Raw genomic sequence first — 20868 nt, 5'->3', positions numbered from 1 at the left:
TTTGCATCTTATGTTCACAAAATCAATAGTAATTAACGTTACTTTATGGAGCTATCCTTCACAAACAGGCGTAGGAAGAGTATATTAATCTGTTGGATATACATTTCTCACTAACTATTGCCCACGACTTCGTCCGCGTCAAATATGAATAATTTTTCATACATATTTTCACACTGGGTTTAAGTTTCGTCCGACTAAAATATATCCAGACTTGAGACTATATTTCATTAGACAGTGATTTTCAAAGCAGTATTCAGTAGCAATATTAGGCAATTATAATTATTGTTCTTGTGTATTAATGTGTTGTGGGTAAAATGACTCTAGGGTGTTGTTCCCATAATATAATGTCGATTATTTCCACTATTTAGCGAATTTTGCAGTATGCAAAGTAGTATGATGGCCTAAGCCACCAGCTTTCGGCAGAATTTTCATTCCTGCTTTTAATCTTCATACTTTCCGACTCATTAGTCATATTTATAGAAGTACAGCTGCAGGAATGTTTTATAGAATACTAGCTGTCCCGGTGAACTTCGTGTCACTTTAAAACCCTTCCTGGACTTCTACGAATATTTTAAGACTAAAATCAACCCAATCCGTTCAGCCGTTTTCGAGTTTTAGCGCGACTAACACATTTGAAAATCCATTTTCATATATAAGACTAGCTGTCCCGGTGAACTTCGTGTCACTTTAAAACCTTCCCTGGACTTCTACGAATATTTTAAGACTAAAATCAGCCCAATCCGTTCAGCCATTTTCGAGTTTTAGCGTGACTAACACATTTAAAAATCCATTTTTATATATAAGACTAGCTGTCCCGGTGAACTTCGTGTCACTTTAAAACCTTCCCTGGACTTCTACGAATATTTTAAGACTAAAATCAGCCCAATCCGTCCAGCCGTTTTCGAGTTTTAGCGCGACTAACACATTTGAAAATCCATTTTTATATATATAGATATACTTATGACTCTTATGAGAAGATTAACTATTTACTTACACAAAAAATATGAAAAAATCAAAACGGCCCAATCAAAATCAAATCTTTAAGAAATTCGAGAAAAAAATGGATTTGCATTTTTTTGCAAAAGCAAAATAAATAGTTAAAAAACTCATTAAATGACGGCGCGGCGCGTAGATTGTATGTTATATGGTTAAGTCTTCTCCAAAATGTACGAATAACTAAAATTAAAAATAAAATATGATGAGATGAATAATTAATTGTTCCTGTATCTATATCTACAGGTTGTAACATTTTGTGTTTAGTTAGGGTATACATTTTGTGTCCCTTGTACAAAGTTCACTCTGAAAAGAGCAGGGCTAATAGACCAAAAAAAAATTTTTTGTGATTTGCGCGCCCTGGCGTAGAGTTTCCCCATACAAAAGTGAAAAAAAAATCTCTTTCAGCGCTACTACTTTCACAGTAAACTCTAATACACGGGACTCATACACAGTACACAGTACACACCCTAAAGTATTATTGACCGAGATGTTCTTTCATAATATGCCGGTTTGGTGAGTGGCCGCGAGATTTGAAAATGACGCCAATATTACCCAAACCCCTTTCTAAATACTTTATCGACAACCTTTTGAATCCTGCGCATATTTTGTGGGTCGTCGCTAAGACCAGGGCGCGACTTTGGTGAATGTCAAACAGTAAACACAAAAAGATTACTTAAAAGTAAATAGACGTGCATATCGCAGCACTAGGAGCACGTCATGTCTGCCGCGCGCGCTACACCTCTACACCTCTACACCTGCAGCTCACCGCTCACCGCCACTCGTACTTGACTCTAACGATTTAATTGCGACTCGTAATCATTGTGAAACTCGGTTTAATTGAAATTAAAAATAAAATTATTGCAATTTCCGGTCGCAAATTAACATGTACAATGTACGAGCCGAGTCCATTGTGATGCTCCCCCGAGGTCGCGGGGCGCTCGAGGCGGCGCGCGGTGGGAGACCAGGGGAAGGTTGGAGTGGAGTGGGAGCTCGGGACGGAACGGTCGACGAAAGACTACTGACAACCTTGGGATTGATATCTTTCGAAAGGAGATTGGCCATCGCCTTTATGTTTAAAACGTTTTGTTGAGGGAATGCATTGACGCATCTTCGGGGCCTGGGGAGGACCACCGAGGTATGTGGGACTCCCCGGGGCGGACGTATAAGATCTGCACCCGGAACTACCCGCTAAAACCCCAACGGTGTTCCTGCTCCTGAAGGTGGGACTACGGGAAACGCGTGATACACGACCGCAACCCCACCACCTCTGCCTCTTTAGGCTCCTCTCGTGGAAGCACCACCTTACACACCACTCCGCGACGATGCGCTGGAACACCTAACGCATCGTGGCCTACCCGAGACTCGATGCCATGGGCGACGGCAGCCCCATGCCGACGCCCCGAGCTCCCCTGCTAAGGGAATTCATGATCAAGTCTGGTCCTTGGTCTCCACTTCGGCCTTCTCCGAGGTTCGTGCGCCTCCGCCTCTCATGTGCCCAACGTCTTGCGTGATGGAAAATTCTGTTTTCTTTGCTCCTAAATCGTTATTGGAATGTTCCTATTTCGATGCGTGAGAGTACAGCGGCCTAGGAGAAACCGACGGACCTACCTAGGGGTGGACATCGAGGGGGCCCGCAGCAGGTTCGTCTGGTGCCGCAGCCTGAACAGCTTGTGGTTCCGCAGATCCATGCTCACACACGGGGGCACTACGCGGCACGACGACGACGGCGGCGCAACACGACCGCGCGGCACCGCTCCTCCACTTGACTAACGTAATAATTAGCACACGAGAACATCGCAATCTTATTAACATAAAAATTTCAAATGTTCGCCTCCGAGTCATTATCGCCGTAACGTTGGGAAATCTCGTTCTAGCGCGCACAATAGCACGCGGAGGGAGAGAGACGGGTAGCTTTGTTTATATTTATAGTTATTGTTAATGATCACCACGTCATGATGGATGATCGGGAGTCCCTTCCAGCCTCCACAAGAATTCCTTGTCGTTCTAGCTCAATTACAGATCTTAAGAAACTCGATAGGATTAAGTTCATGGTTCAATTGCTCAATTTGCATTTTAAATTTTTATCATACAGTAAGAATAATTAAACATGAAATTAAGAATTGCAAGTTAATAATTCCAAAATGAGCCGTATGAAGTCAGAGTTCTGACAAAACACCAGCATGGCCGCGGCACTGCGCCGGTTCTATCTATACGACATAACCCCACTTGCATATATTAATTTGAATTTTTAAAACAAATATAATGTTATATATTGTATAAGGAAAGTTTTTTATTTAAAATATTCTAATGTATAGAAAGTTTGTTTAGGATTATTTAATTAGTTGCATAATTTATAAACAATTTCGAGATACCTTTTTATAGTTTTTATTATGTGAGCGGCAGATTGATTTCTATAAAATTTTAAACGATGTTGACATGAGGTTGAAACTTCAACATGATAATAAGTTGTTTGCATTACATCGTCGCATTGAACGCTCACATTATTATTCCGTAAATGACATAATGTGTGGGATTTTACCATTCTCTCTATCTCATCTTTATTTTTCGTTTGATCTCTATGTTTCATTAATTCAGTAATTAAAGGCCTCTAATGGTGGTGTGACGTCATCGTCAATCAATCCAGCCCTACCGAGTAGACCGTTAGTGAGACGGGCAGGGAATAGGTAAGCGCCCGCGCACCGCTCTCACGCCACCGGTACATATTCCTGCACGTCGCACCGTCTAACTGTAATTACATCGACCGTATATCTATGCAAATCAATATTAGACAGTTAACTAGTTAAAATAACCCTATAAATGACAGAAAAGCGACGATGCTTTACTAGTTTAACATCGTCAAGTAAATTTTCTAAGGTTTTACGTACGGCATCACGAGATATGCTTATCCGATGAGTACAAATATGTTTTATAAAGACAAACCTTTTTCGACAGTATACATTGTATGTTTTACTTCTAGACTTTAGTAGTAGAATTTGTAGCAGACAGCAGTAGGTCAGCAATAGTCGCGAAGTAACAGTACAATGTTATAACATTCTCACTAAAATCACTAAGAATGTAAAATAAAGTATAAAATAAAACAAGGTATGTGTATCAAATAACGTCATAATTATTAGTTCAATATAAGCAATAAAATTTTGTAAAGCAAATGTAAAAAATAGTGAATTATAACACGATAATAGAAATGGAAAACTATGTATATTGAAAGGAAAACAATTGTGATAGTAAAAAACCAGGTGTGAACAAAAAGTAAAAGAATAATGTCTTAAAAAACACAATTATATATAAATGTAAATAATTATGACATGTATAACTATTATAAAAACGCACATGTAATAAATAAACAATTGTAGAAAGTGTCCCTTATCATGTAAGGGGGAACAAGAGGTCCCAAGTGCGGGGCCATTAAAAAAAAAAACACACAAGTACAGTAGCAGTGGTCGGCAGTCGTGAGCGATGACTGGTCGGCAATTATTTGCGTCGGCACTTACGGTATGCGCACTGTATATGTACTGTGTGTCATGAGCCTGTGAACCACGGGACGTACCTACACCCAACATAGTACCGGAGAGCCAGTGAACTTCGGCAAGACCCAATTCTTTTACTTCGAATCTTGGTTTAGTTAATGTCTCAGAACCAGAGGTGGGCACGCAAAGTTTCTACACAATCTGTCTGGATGTGTCGAAAGAGATTGGCAACAAACAGTGCATCAAGAAAATTTTTTATAATTAGATAGTAACAATAGAGTACCTATGGAATACGGAAATAACACTACAATAATTAATGTAAATAAGTCTGAGATCGCTTTGATAAGAACCGAACTCCAAACAACTTCCGTGAATAATTGAGATAAATAGATTTAGAAAGTTTGGCATTTAAAGGACATTTAAATAAATTTGCTATAGGAAATAGTCAGTCACATAAGATGAAAATATCGTTAGGACAGATCGATCACATGAGTGTTCGATGACCGTGCTCATTTTGTTGTTTGTCTAGACGGGATTTACTCGGATTGATCTGGAGCTAGCGGTCTCCCCTCTCCATACCCCTGAGGTAAATAAGCCTAGCGGCTTCATTTTATCTACGCGGTCGACGTAGTCACAGTATATTTAAATCTGATACGCGTTAAATGTAAAAAGTCCTAGATTTTTAATTAAATCGAGATAAAAATCTCGCATATACGAGCCGATGTCTAATTTAGTCGAGTTTATGTTGCGGTGGGCGGGCAGAGGACTGACGAGAAACTGCAAGTATAGAGAGAGGTAGCTTTCTCAGGTGAAGGACAGCTACTGAGGCTGGGGATGTACACAGAGGAACGAGGGCAGGGGAGATGGGGGACTGATTGTGAACTATCACGCGAGCGCGGACTTGTGTGCGACCTGCGTCAATCAGCTCAGACTTATTGGTGTAGGCGATAAGTTTGTCGTTACCTTCCTTTTTTGCTCTTGTCATTTGGCCAGAGCGAGAAAAAAGGCTGAAAGTAAATTACACAAAAAATAAGCCTATAAAAATCTCTGCGTGGATAGAGCGCTCAGTGGCCCCGCTCGCCCTTGTTATTACAAATATTTGAAATTCCTCGTTGATTTCGGCAGAACGAGTCCATTAATTAACATTTGGGCGAGGAAGTCGTTAGCGCCGCGTCACGTGGCATTTGCTGCCTGATGTTGCAAAAACATTGAAAACTTTTCCAAAACGTTCAAAAATGTCTCAAACGGCGGTGGTATTAATAGAATAAGGAAATCGTTGTTTTATTTGTTTAATTACCTAGGTCCTAGGCTAATAAAACATCATAAAATAATTATATATTATATCCTCGATACTGTTTGTATTCTCCAAGTAGTTATCACGTCCTAAGCTAGGGGCCGGCGCACGTTTATCACGATCCATCGAATCTCCGGGGGCGAGAGATCGGAGAATGCCCGCCGTCGGCCGGAGATTATCGCTGGGGGGACAATAGTAGCGACCACTACACGAGCAAAACACAAAAACCTTTAAACGACATTGTGGCGTTCAGCCGCATTCAAATAGTCGGAGATAATGGCGTCGGGATAAAAGAACCGTCGCGTCGCCCGCGCCAGCGCCGTGACGCGCGCGACACTCGTCTACGATCAGATTAGTACACAATGATAAATATGAATACGAGCTCACCGCAGACCATTCTGCTCTCGAGCCTCCCTTCTCGGCGAGACGCGTGACATGTGTCACTTGAGCTGCATTAACGACTCGAAGCTCAAATTATCAATTTTTAATGTATTGATGCGTGATATTAAACACGTTCGATAGTTTTATTGCAACTAAATAGAGCTCGGTGCTATATTTGCTCGTGTCATTCTACTCGATGCTCTTTGAGTTTAAATAACCGTATATGTCGTCCGAGACGTCAGATCCATGTCACCGATAAAAAATATTACAATGCGCGAAGCGAGTCGACTGGAGTGTGCGCCGGGTCTAGCTTATAATAATAGACATTGTGTTAAGTAAAAACTATTAAAGTTTACTTGAAATTCGCGCTCTTGTGCAAAAGCCCAAGGTTCGTTGTGAAATGGCGTCAGTGTGCGCTCCCTTTTACTTGTCAAACTTCGTTACGTCACGTTCGGGTAACGCGGCTCTAAACGCAGACTATCGTCAGCCTAAATCTCATCTCAATCTTTACAATAAATTAGCTTATTTATAACACCGGACGTTTTGTATTTTATTATTCAGGCCAATTCAGCATAATGATGCGCAGTATTCGCAAACAACAGTGCGATCCAAATGTGTCCAATCCCTCGATAGTGAAATTGTAGGTCGTCTCGAAGGGCCTATAAATAAAACGATCGACGTTGACGTCTCTATTATACCTAAACGACCGCTTTAAATATAGATGTCCGTGAGTCCGTCTGTCAGTCGCCGTCGTTGTGGTCTGTTTTGCATGACCTCGCTCCTCGAGATATCGATGCCTAAAGAATGGTATATATTGAAGGCATATTGTTATTGGTATGCGCATTTAAAAATTTCGTGCCCGGAGCCTTTTTGTACATGACGTCCGTCGGAATAAATCATTTTGTAAACGGCTCGCTTCATGCTTCAGTAATGTCTTCGACGACCGTTACTTTTTAATTTTTTACAGATTCATACTCGTACGAGGTTGCATCGAAAGTATGCAGGGCTTCAAACAAACTATATTATGATAAGATGATGTAAAAAAAAATCTCCCAGCTACGTCCGTTCTGATAAGTGTAGCATTATTTGTGTTGTTAATACGAAGTTGAAAAATATCATTTTTCCTTGTCAGCAGAGTATATTTACTTAAAATGCAAACGATGAAATATTTAGCTCATTTCTTAAGAAAAGAAGAAAATTCAAGTTAAAAATATTAAAAAATGGTACATGCCCTATAGTATATACTGTACAAAGAAAAGTAATTTTCACTAATTCAGTATTCCAGGGCGCGCTCTGCGTTGAAGCTCGCTGCGTCACAATATTCGCTCGTACATAATAATATATTCGATGTCTGGTTACTGTTATTTTTACGATATTTTTATGTTTCGAATGTACCTAGAATTTTTATTATGTATGTCACCATCAAAATGTTGTTGATGCAGAAAAAAAATTCTCCATTGAATATTTCAAACTCCGAAATAAATATGTTAGCTCAAATTATTTGTTGATGCAGATACAAAAGAAATCAAATTTTATGAGTACACATCGTTTTCCGATATGAGTGATGGGCGCCGGCCACTAACGTTATCGATATTTTATTTTAATTTGACAGCTAATCTGCCTTCGATAAAGGCTTTTCACCTTTTAATGAAAAGATTATCCTCAATATAGTCCCTGTGACTCGCGGGACCCCCACAATCTGTCGAATTGGCCGGCTACGTCTCTACATGACTTAGTGTTACGTGTAAGTTAAATATAATTTCACCCTTTGTACTTTATTTGCAAGATCATGACGATGTGATTGTGTTATTAAAAAATAATACTGCCCGCCTCGATCCACGGTGACGGAGCAAATTTTGATATAAAATCGTCACGAAATATTAATATGCTTCACCCCGGTTCCCGGCCCATTCTAAACACACTAATCGTTACCTTTGTAGTTAACTGGACTACATAAAAGTAGGACACGTTCTCGGGGGAGATATAGCGGTGTGTTTTACTGTTACACATACGTACCTGAAACAAATAAACGAAGTTATTAATTGCTGAGTCATAAATAAAATACGAAGATAGCAGGTAATTTTGTAACGCACGTTAGTATTATATATTATAATGTAGGTTACTAATGTAAATAAACGTTGCGACATTATTTATTAGTCGTACAAAATTCGTATAAAATCGTGCCAGCGAGTCGGTAAGAAAACATTTTAATTATTACAATGTCATAACAGCGAATTAAGAAACTACATAAAATGTACAAATCGACAGTTCTATAAATTGCATAATTGCAGTTGTATCGATACTTGAGTAACAACACTACGGACATCAACACGTCGACTGTTGGAGGACAGCAGCGTCGTGGTAGCGTGGCTAGTCGCAGAGGTACCTGCGGGCTACGTACAGTATATATTATCATACAGTAGACTACCTCAGTCGTAATACGAGTATGTATAAATTTCAAACACCCAAACACGCGCGATGCATTGTTATCAGAAATTAGACTAATGTGTGCACGCACCCGATTCGGGCGATCTTATAGCACGAAGCGACTACTGTATATTGTTTATAATGTGCTCCGGTCATCTCCTCGTTATGCAACGATCAAACGCATGATAAAATTTGTACGCACAGAAATCGATTAACTTTCACCGTATCGATACGGTGTAACCCGACCGAGTCGCAGACGCCCCCGGCCTCGCGGAGCTCCGTACTCGAGCGGGGCATCTTCCTCGCGTCGGGTCGGCGTCTCCTCGTCAATGTCAGATGTTATAAAATGATTTACTAGTGCAGCGGCAATTGATTTTGAATTGTAAACTCATAATAGGTCGCAAATTGACACAGCGTTATTAATATGTTTCTGATAAACAGAAATGTAACGTGAAAGTTGCCCGTAATGACTCGATGTAAAATGACGAGTTAACGTAACAACGGAGCGTGTTACAATGTACGCTGTACAGTGCACAGATTACTCATCCTCTTACATAATCTATTAATTATTTAGTTTCGATATGTTTGCGTTTATTGAAAAGCGAAGAATGAAAATTTGCGGCAAACAATGTTACAAAGTTAAACTGGCAACTCTCCGATAGAAAAAATATGACTTATGCTAGCGGATGTCAATGGACAAGCTACATGATATTATATTTATTTATTTTAATCGGTATATTATGTTAGTCACTATATATAATTTTAATAAGTGATTATTATATTTTAAAAATTAATAAGTAAGGTACTTGATTTTGACAATTAGTTAGTTATAAATGGGCGGGAGGATTATTTGCTTCCGTTATAACTTCCTCTCATATTATCTAAAATATGAGAAGTACATTAATTAATATTTAGAATTATGTACTTAACTTATTCTGAGCCATTCTTAATTTTAATGTATTTGTTTATGATTTTGCTATATTTGAATTGTCAACGGAAGTTCGTTTCTTTTGTGTAAAATGGTATAAAAGCCAGCCATATTGCATTGATTGATTCATTCTCTAATTAACTTTGAGACATGTAAGGTGAAACTCTGCTCCAATAAATATCGCTCAATGTATAATTCAAGACTTTTATTATTCTCTAACATCTCAGAAGTGGGATTATTTCAAAAATGTCCGGTCCTTATGCTGCGGGACTTGGCAACCGGAGAAGAACGCCCAGACTTGCTCAGACTCTCTGCGATTGACAGCGAAGAAAGTGATTTTTTTTTCTTTTTTTTGAACATAAACAACAGTGATTGTGATATGTGAACCAGTGATAAAACGACGCAGAATTACTCAAGCTGATGCAGAAGTGATACCAAAGTTTGAACCAGAAGACGACGCTTGTAATGTAGCTACAAGGCTGCATAAAATCGACCACATAGGAGAGGTTTACGGAACAGTACCTACCGATCGACAGTTCATCGTGCAAATGCGTTTACGTGGGTCCGCTAGACTTTTATTATTCTCTAACACTTACTTAAAATCTTTTAACTTTTATCGCGTGCTAGATTTAAATTGATATTTCATTTACATTATTATCTTCTCCTAAATTGAATTGCGTCGGTCGATCTCATGAAATATTCATCGGAGCCGGCAAACGAAAATGATTGCAGTTTATGGAAAAGACCATAATTTTAACACCTCCCTAAACAACTAGTCATTAACATAATATTTTGACCATGGTATACTTCGATTCTAGTACCAATTTAGATGTCTATAAAATGTTTTAGCACTTTAAAAAGTTTAGATCGGGATTAAGATAAATAGATGTCCACTTAAGAATGTCAATTAGCTAATGCACTAGTAAAATTTAATTCTTGTTCGGCACTCAGTTTCTAATAAGACTATCAGATTTTAAAGCATAAAATATACTTAGCGCTCAGCCCTAGCTTTCGAGCGAGTGTCATAATTTTATTATTATATTATCACGTAAAAAATGTTTTCTCATATCGTTCTATCTTTTGCTGAAAATTGTTTTAAATTACAATGTTAAGTACCTACATATTTAGAAAAGCGAGATAACCTTATTAGGGCCGATTTTGCTTCTTTTGCCACAAATTCCTGAGATGGATCGTTGAGGGCGGAAAAGCAGGAAAAATCTATGGCGCCGCTCCGACACGACCGGAACCAAAAGCCGGATCATGGCGGGAGCTCGTGTGACCGTGTCTAACCGAGTTTAGCCGAATTTGACCGAGACGCCCGAGTTTGACCGACTTAGCGAATTTGACGTACGATTTGTATCTCATTGTGCAACGAAAGTGGAACGAGCAGCCATTCATAGCGCACCGGTGAATTGTGGGAACTGAGCTTCGAGCTGAGGAAGTTTACTCGTGTTTATCGCTATAGATACTCGGAGCTAATACACTTTTAAATTTATAATCCGGTTCCAAATTAAAAACTAAACGGAAAATCCAATCGATTTTATGCTTCGGGTAAGATTTTATTTTTACAATAGGAATGTAATGAAAATTAATAAAAGTCGTAACGTTTCTACCACCGTCGCCTGCGGATTTCTGATTAACAATATGCGATGCTCCCGGTGTAAAATAAATCTTACCGTCACGCCAATAAAGTACAAAATCAATCGCGGCCGCGATAAGAATGTGAATTTCTCTGCATTTCTTGTGTTTACTTTCCACGGGTTGAATAACCCGCTGTTTCATAATTGTAGTAACGAGTCGCTTTATGCAGAAATAGTTTAATATAATAGAGAAAGTCGCGCTTCTAATTACACTAATTACCCCCGTCCTCGTTTGCATACATATAAGTGGGCATGTGAGCGTCCGTGGCCTAATGGGTAGACCTTCCGTTCGCACTCCTAGAGGGTGCAGGTTCGAACCCGGGTGGAGGCGTGTACCTATGAGACATTTTCTGATCTCAAGTACATAATACGGACGCTCGTACGGTGAAGGAAAACATCGTGAGGAAACCCGCACGTAGTTGGTCCCAGACGTATTGACTAGTTCTTTCCTCTGGACTAGGCCGACTATGATGCGAGAATGCCGTATGCGCTTGGGCAACCATACGGACATTTAAAAATCTTGTCCCAGGCACTACAGTATTTGAGGAGTGGTTACTTCGCTCTGAAAAATACTGTATAGATCATCCACAACGGATGTAAAGGCCTAGTAACCGTATGTCTGTACGGGGAGATTTATTGTAAGGCAAGGGGTTGTGTAAAATATGCGAATGAAACGATACGTACGAAGTTAGAGAAATATACTTATCAACAAATGCTACAAATGCCTCTCCTTACTCCTTTGTGGTGAGAGTCCCGAAGTACCATCTACCGACCTTCGAGAAGGAGGAGTTCTGGCCGATTGGAGTCGTCAACAGGAGGTTCCGAGGACGACTTCCGGACACGTCATGCACCACGTCGCAGACAATACGTGTTTAGTGTTTTAGTGTTAGTGTTAGTGTTAGTTTTTAGTATAATTGTATATATACTATAAGGTATTTATAATATGGGCCAAGATGCCTGAATTAAATAAATAAATTTAAAAAAAAACCTTCTCTTATAAAAAGTAGGAACTAGTAAAATATAATAACAATAAAAATATCTAGCTGCTACCAGCTGGCAGCTACGCGTCAAGCCGCAGACGGCGAAAGTTAAGGGACCTGGCGGCGTCGCGGCGCGGCGGTCTCCCGAGATTCGTTTCTCTGACCACAGCGGATTTCGCCCATTGATTGGATGTGGTCTCTCGTGGACTCATGGTGGTATTAGATGCGCCATTCCTCATGTTGATTTGCTCCGGCGTTTTGCTGCCTTTAGAAGTTTATATATTTTCCTAATGTGCTGACATTACTTACTGGTGGTAACGAAAATATTTTTTTATTTTCGTTGGCAACAAAAACTTATCATGGTAACTACATTATTTAGATTACATTTTCTTTTCATTTGTGAATTGTGGGAGATAGTTCGTATTTTAAAAAACATTAATTACTCGTTAACGTTAAAATATCTCAAGGCCATTAGGTGAAATTAATAATCTAAAATGATCGTCGTATCGATTAAAAAACTATTATGGATCGATTCATGTTTAGGTACCTATACTCCGCTTACATTAAGGTAGTATTAATAAAAACGAAAACACTCTCAGGTTCCGAGACGAGACGCGTCACGAAAAATGTCTTCTGTATAAAATTTTGCTAGCCTCTGTTTATGGTTTGTTCGCCATGGTATCGGTTGTAATTATGTCTAAACAGTTAATAACCGGCCAATGCCACCGGCTCTTTGGACATAATGTCGAAACGAACGCGCGTAAAATATGCGCCATCTTTCGAAAGATGTGTTATGATATGTCCAGCCTGGGGGCACACCTAAGATTGTTTTTCATCTCCGAGAGTGGGCATCGGAAGATGGTCTCTATCCCCGGCCCACACACACCTTAATCGCTCAATAATACTTTATAATATCGAATCGAACACGAGTAATTAGAAATTAGTTATTTTGCTGGAGGAGGTAGTAGACATACAAAATACATAATATTAAGTATTAACTCAGATCGCTTCGGCGGGATCGCACGCGGTCGAAGCGACCTCTTTCTGCGGGACACTTGACATGTCAGGCAAATTGGTCCTCCATTGAGATGACATCTCCATACAATATTTCTATTAAAACTTTTTAGATGTACTAACAACAAATAAGTTGAAAAATTCTAAGTAACATACTTTTAGTACTATAATAATATAGGTACGAGTTTCATGCATTAATTACACTACTCGTATCAGCTTTACTCAATGTCAGGTGATCACGCGACTGCCGCCTGATACTGTCAAATCGAAGATGTCCTCATACATATGTAAGAGTGTGTCCGTGTGAGAACACGTTCTACTGCGTCTGTGTGCGTGAGGTTTCGTACACTTTCAATCACTGTCCGATTAATTTTGTTATTTGTCAACGTTACTTTTACATTATTCAAAATACAACCTTCTTCATTCCAATTTAAAAATAAAATACATTTACATTTTACAAAAAAATTTAATATAGCTTGAAAATATATTTTTCGAGGCGAGTTTTAAACACGAATTTATCCAATAGAGTTGTGGATTTGTTTATATTATATCATGAGGTTTTGCTATTAAAGTACTAGTGAACGGTCATAGTCATACTGTGGCATGACACATAAAACCGGAGATCAGTCGTTTCGTATTACACTCAATTAACCTGGCACCGCAAAATTTGGGTTAAAAATGACAGGAGCAATTAAACCTTGCAGCGTTATCGTTAATTATAATCTGGGACGTCACCGGCCAGCGCATACGAGATCTCACAATGTTTCAAACACAATACATCAATTGGAAACCAATTGACAGAGAGTCAAAGTATTAAGAAAGAGCACGCTGCCAGTTATCACGAGCTAGGTATATTACTGAAAAGGTTACCTTTGATCTTGCTGGCTCATTATGGCGAGGTCGCCAGTTTAGCACTAGTGATGGTGTATATTAAATCCGAGTAAGCCGTGATGTGCACCGGCGGTGGACGGCGGGCGAGCTCGGAGCAGATGACACTGAATACAAAACGCTCTCGCCCGCCGAGATCCGGCTGCTGGAATAGTCCAGTTTTTTATTTATTTCTCTTGTTCCGTGTTCGTTTTTTATTAATTTTGACATTTACAAATAAACACGTTTAAATCTAATCTAGTTTTAATTATACATTTGTGAGAAAAAATAATTTAGATAATGCGATTCAGAATAATAATTTGCTTGGAGTATTGTTTTATTCGTCCAACTATACTATATACTTTAAGACCTCTCTCGGTGTTCATACTTTAGGTGTCTTTAAGGGAACCTATTATTTTTTTTTCAAGAAATAAGAGCGCAAACGAGAAAACGGGTCACCTAATGAAAAGCAACTTCCCTTGCTCATGGACACTCGCAGCATCAGAAGAGCCGCAGGTGCGTGCAAGCGCTGTTTCACGCCGGTTTTCTGTGAGAACGAGGTATTTCTCCGGTCGAGCCGGTCCATTCGTGCCGAAGCATGGCTATCCCATGTTAGACTAGTTTCCTTTATTAAAAAGGAACAACAACCAACAACAAAGTAATAAAATTTTGCTAATTATTACAAAACTTTTTAAAATATTAATTAATAAATAATTAATTCTAGGTTTTAGTAAATACTACGAGTATTTTAATGTAATATTTATAACAAAATAAACAGCCAATAGGTATAAGTGTGGGCAAACTGTTATTAAGTTGTCCAAATGTATTGACGTAGTGGTGACCTGTGACATTTAGCACCACTAATACACTCGTCCTTGGCTCAGCACACTAAAATAACTCCTAAGTCTAAAATTCTTTTGTAGTTTTGGTGCGTTAAGGAAAATATAAAACGTTTTTAATTAAATTTTACTGAAGTGACAACCTGTAAGTCAATAAGAAAATCAAAAAGTTTAAGGTAGTCCTTTCCAACATTTTTTCTATAATTACAAGTTAGTTTTTTAATGTAAAAGAGTTAAAAGAAAGCTATTCAAGTATTGAATACCTAAAAAAAATCGGCCAAGTGCGAGTCGGACTCGCGCACCGAGGGTTCCGTACAAACCTGCAAGGTTTACAAAGTTCGTTCATTACGACAATCGAGTCATAACTATGGTATTTTTATTGCAAAATGAAATTCATAACATTACAATGGGGAAAGATGGAGGAGCATAAATTTAAGACAAAGATCTCTTTATCGTTTAAGTAATAGCTCTACGCGTTCATGAGGAAAAAAGTAATAAGTTTATATTTATTAAAAAATATATATTTTGTAATGTAACTAAAAATGTAAGGTTTTCGGAATTTTTCCTTTATGTGTGCTATAAAACGTTGCTTCATGCCAAATTTCAAGATTCTAGGTCGACTGGAAGTACCCTTTAGGTTTTGATTCCCTTGCGAGTACTTGCGAGTTTCAAAATATGCAGCTTAAATTGCTGTTTCTTTTGATTGCGTTGACATAGAAGTTTGATTTTGTTACAGCTTAAAGGTATTATAGACCTGAGTATTTGGTATGAATTTCAATTTAATACCTCTACGCGTTTATGAGGAAATGGGTAGTAAGTTTAAAATTATTAAAAAAAAATATATTATGTGATGTAACTAAAAATTTATGGTTTTCGTAATTTTTCCTTTATCTATGCTATAAGACGTTGCTTCGTACCAAATTTCAAGATTCTGAGTTCACGGGAAGCACCCTGTAGGTTTTGATTCCCTTGCAAGTGTCGAAAATTTGCGGCATAAACGGCTGTATCTTTTGATTGCGTTGGCTTAGAAGTTTGATTTTTTCACAGCTTCAAGGGACAGTAGACTTGAGTAATTGATATAAATTTCAGCTTCATACCTCCACGCGTTCCTGAGAAAAAGGGTCTTGACAGACGGACGGACGGACAGACGGACAACAAAGTGATCCTATAAGGGTTCCGTTTTTTCCTTTTGAGGTACGGAACCCTAAAAACTTCTTAATCGATTGTGGTAGCCGGTAGGTATAATGAGTACACCACGGGGAAAAAGTGTGATGTTTTATTAATTTTCGCGGAATTTCTTATTCTCGCAGGTAACCTGTATAATGTATATAAAGTGAGTACATAGTCTGAGGTCGTATGTAGGTACAATATATGATGCAACTGCCCTCTTTACGGCCTACGGTTATTTTCACAATCAATCAATCTCGGCACGCGAGTTCGTCAAACCATTTGGGGTACGAGAACATTTAACCGCTTGAAAAATTAGCGAAAAGTGGCGGATACGCGAATATCGCGCTGCCAAACGAAAACCAACTCTAAACAAATATTGTGAGTTTCAGAATGAACGTTCATACAATATAATCTCGCGGATCGTACACCAATCGGAAGATACATAATACGTTAACGAGATTGTGTTCTTCCGCCGGCCTCAGCTCTCGGAAACTCAAACAATAGGTGGTGCGTGATATGTTCGGTGAAGGCAGAGGACGACTGTACGGTGATAGAAAAGTGGAGTACCCACACTAATGGATAGCGCCGATAGTATTGAGAAAACAATATGATCATCAAAGCGAGATGTACTAATGCTTTTTGTAGGCTACACGATACTCGTAGGCCGTAGCAGATAAATTAAAAAAGAGAGTCAAACATTATTTTAACCCTCAATCCCCAAGCGGCAACCGGCCGCCGCATAACAATTGAAAATCTATTGTTTCTGCGATACCCACGATGGAGGTGCTAAAATGTTTGACTGTTATTCACAACACAAGGAAACCTAGTGTAGGTGGGCCCAGCGATGGACTCAGATTTGCTGTACTTTCGTGGTCAATATAATATTATAAATTAACGATAACACAGTACCTATTATGAATAAATACAATGAAATAAACGTATATTTGCGGGGCTGGGACATCACTTTCACTGAGCGGAGGCGGCACCTCATGACAAGTGCTCACCTGTGTACGACTTGTTAATAGATCGCCGAAGACATTCTCATCCTTACGCCTCGGCAATAAGTGCCACCGGGCGAGACAGACGGATTGACAAACAAACGATTTCTCTAATATACATTCAATACGTTGACAGTCTGACGGCGATGTTATACTTTGAATATATTACACCACCCAGTACACTCCTCCCTCTGCCACCGGCAATACCACCTGTCTACTAAAAGCACTTGCTCTGTACTAATATTGTCGGTGAAAACTTAACAGACACATTTTTGATATCAAAGTCGGTTTTTAAGTGAAAAAGGCCCGATAGAAGATTTTTTACGCCAGTGCCTCTTACCTTTAGTACCTATTGTGACAGTATACAAATTGATTCACATTATTTCTGTCGACCCTTGAAGCGAAGGAATTCTGGCCGACTGATGTGGTCTACCGAAAGTTCGGGGGAGACTTCGGAATGAAGCACGCGTCACGTCGCCGATAACTCGTGATAAAGTGTAGTTATTAAGTGTATATAATTTATATGTATGTTAGCTATTGAGGTATATATTGTATGGGCCTATGTAGCCTGATATAAATAAATATTATATAAATTATAAAATATATTATTTAGACAGAACACAATATTATGATTTTAATCGTATAATGCCGCAGATGATATTAACTACTTTTGCAGTAAGAATATAATTTATATTATCTTTATGTATAGCTGATAATAATTATTAAAAAAGAATCAACTAAACATTATAATTTTGCCACCTCGTTATCAGACTGGCTATCGTCGTCTCTCTAAAACCCGTTTATATAAATATTAATGTACACATAATGTTACGCAACAGGATATAAAGAAAGGTATATTCCTCATTAAGTAGCTTATTCATTTACATATTATTATGTTATATCCTAGTCTCGGTCAGTAGGTGTGAACGAGTAGTTATTCGATTTAACGCTATATACATTGGTCTTAAATAAAGAAATTCTGTGCAGGAGTACAGTGCTCCCAAAGTGATAATGCGCATAGAAATTTTCGTAATTTTTCGGCAACGGTCGTATTTCCCGAGCGTCGGAAGACGTCGCTGCAAAGCGCTGTTTTTTAACTTAACTTTAAGAAAAACAGCGCTTTGTAGCGACATAGAGGCGTCTGACGTTGCTTGGACGTTACCATGGTAACGCTGCGATGGCTTCCCGGTGAGTTATAGCACTTATTGACAGATCGGCGATAGCGGACGGCCACCGGCTATATGATAATTATTTACTTCTATTTTCTTTGAACAAGGTGCAAAATGCAAGTGCATTGTTTGGGGCTCTTACGTTTCATAGATTCGGCTGTTTTCGTGATTACGACAGTTAGCGAAGATTTCCATGCGCATTATTAATTTGGGAGTACTGTAAATATTAGAAATTTAATGAATTTGCATACATATATTTTCATGTGTGAATGCAAACAATATAATATTTGTCTACAACGGGCGAAGGCGAGTGCATAACACACACAATACACCCAGCTAACAATTAACGAATACAATTACTTAATCTCAAGGCCGGCGCCTGCGCAGCGGGCCTGGCACACACGGGCCGACGGACACCGCCGTAACACAACCGAACTACGGACACAGTATCCTCCAAGGTAGGGGAGAGTTTTAAATTACCGAGTGATATATTTTTCCTATTTACATTATCAGACTGGCGAATATGTTTTAATTATCGTTCGCGTCCTGAAATATAACATGGAATAGAGCGGCGAGGTGCTACGAGCGGCGCGTGGCCTTGAAAGTTACAGGAAAAGTCCCGCGCTACGGCGCGCGTCGCTACGACACGGGAAAGACTTCAACGCGCCCGCGCCGCTACGAGATTTCAAAACTGCAACAACATGTCGCTGAAAACATTCGGACAGGCCCAGGACTCGCTCGTGATCGATGACATTAAACTGCTCCACCGCTGGCACCCGGCTGTCCTTTCTCCGCGCTCAAGGTCACCTCGATTAATAATGTTTGGCTTCGAACTATTACAAAGTATAACTTTGGTTCCACGACGGCGGAACCGTTCGACTCAATTACTTCGGTCGTTTGTTTTGAATGATATTATGTATTAATTCGACGTTGATCTGCGGTAGAAACGTCGGCGGACCCGCCGCGATAGGCGCCGATTTAATTACACCTTTTACTGACATTTTTTGCCGAAAACTATTTCATAATCGCTTCCGCGCAATTGTGTAACGATTACGCTCGGTTAAAAGACTCACCACTCGCAAAAACTGGCGAAAGCGAAGCGGAGCGGCGGCCCCGGGCACTGATACCACAGAACACTGAAAATCACTCGACGACAAGAAAACACGAGTCCCAAACTTGACAATCGCGAGGACACGAGAGAGTCGCGCGCGTCGACGAGCGGGAAGCGGCGCGGGGAGCGAGCGGGTGGCGGCGAGCGCACGGAGCGAGCGGCGGCGACGGACTGCGCGCCGACACTTTTGGGCGCCGCGGCTGACGGCGGCCGCAATGTACGAGAACCGGCGAGCGGCTACACTGATAGCAATCGACTTTGTTTTGTTATATTTGTTAGGGTACTTACTATATTTTCTAAATACGTCTTGTTTATCGAGCACGTAAATCATTCATTAAATAAATTATTATTATATTGTTTTGAGACTTTTGCACATTTGCAGTTCAAACCGTTAAATAAAAATGTTATTTTGCTTGTTTGAAAGCGTTGTAATCTCAGTAACTACTAGTGCATTATATTGATATCAGTAAATTATTTGACATAGGCTCTGATCATCTCAAGTTTGCTAATATTCTATGATATTAATTATTTCCTTCAACCTTAAATGAAAAAACTTAAAAAATCAGAAAGAAAATTCCTAGGAACACATTTTTTAGTAGCCCCCAAAAAATGTGCTTCTCGCTACCGCTCGTGGTTTACGGCACGCGGCGTGAAGGTAAGGCGGATGTAGGTGGCATTTGTCGCGGGAGTTTCGGTGAGTGCGGTGAGGTCGGCAGCCGACCCCGCCGACACGCCGACACGCCGTCAGGCCGACAGGCCGACACGCCGACACGCCGTCAGGCCGACAGGCCGACACCCGCCGACACGCCGACACATGTGGCAAGGTCGCCTGATATGTAGCAGGTCTCATAATTTATTCAAATTAGTATTTAGTGCTACCAGAAACTAAAAATATTATAAAGAACTCGATAAAACAGATCTTGTAAAATTTCGTCCTCGACTGGTGGTCGCTGACTTCAAATTGAGCACAGAGCCTGAGATCCATCATGGAAGTATTGAATTTCTAAAATATAACTCCGAATATGTTAGGTATACCAATTTAAGAGAAACAAACAAATTATAGTATAACACTTATTTTCTAACAATAAATCTCTATTTTTACACAAAAATACTTTGTCACAAAGTGACCTCGCCGTTGAATAGTTTTGCTCAATCAAAAATTAAAAGTACAAATGAGAGACTGACAGTTGACAATCGACATAGAGTTGTATTTAAGATGTTGTTGTTTTAATTAGTGAATTGTAATGTGAAGGCTTCCTACAACTGTCAAATCGTTACCAAAGACATACTTATACCAGAGTAGACAGAATGATAGAGTATGCCAACGTAGAACTGATGTTGAAATTTTTAAATTTGACGTATTATGATGAAAATCGTCGCTAGGGTTGTTTACTTGTTACCTACGAATTTAAAACTATGACATATTCGCTGGACGTGTTCCTCTTTGGTCGTATTGCTGTTTGTGTTTTGGCACATGCGATAAAAATTGTCAGAATCTAATTTTGAAATCTTTATTTTAAATATTTAAAAATAAATTATATCAGCCAGCGCGAGGCACAATCCGTTCAT

At 39.4% G+C, this 20868-nt stretch overlaps 1 protein-coding gene across 6 annotated transcripts in view; it reads right to left on the bottom strand.

Annotated features, from left to right (window-relative positions):
* The window catches only part of LOC121730509, a 137245-nt gene that overhangs the window by 75372 nt on the left and 41005 nt on the right, over positions 1–20868 (bottom strand). For 4 of the 6 annotated variants that reach the window (XM_042119584.1, XM_042119579.1, XM_042119580.1 and 1 more), the window contains exon 1: positions 2605–2741. The exons of 1 other annotated variant lie outside the window; for it this stretch is intronic. In XM_042119584.1, coding sequence (XP_041975518.1) covers positions 2605–2684 — 80 coding nt within the window. In that variant the 5' untranslated portion in view covers positions 2685–2741. Of the gene's footprint in view, positions 1–2604; positions 2742–19261; positions 19433–20868 lie in introns of those variants that run through there. One more of the 6 variants, XM_042119585.1, reaches the window with a different exon arrangement.

The sequence above is a fragment of the Aricia agestis genome, chromosome 9, assembly GCF_905147365.1.
Source record: "Aricia agestis chromosome 9, ilAriAges1.1, whole genome shotgun sequence".
NCBI classification, from domain to species: domain Eukaryota; kingdom Metazoa; phylum Arthropoda; class Insecta; order Lepidoptera; family Lycaenidae; genus Aricia; species Aricia agestis.
The sequence above is the reverse complement of the archived record's forward strand: the minus strand, read 5'-3'. Positions and strand labels throughout refer to the sequence as shown.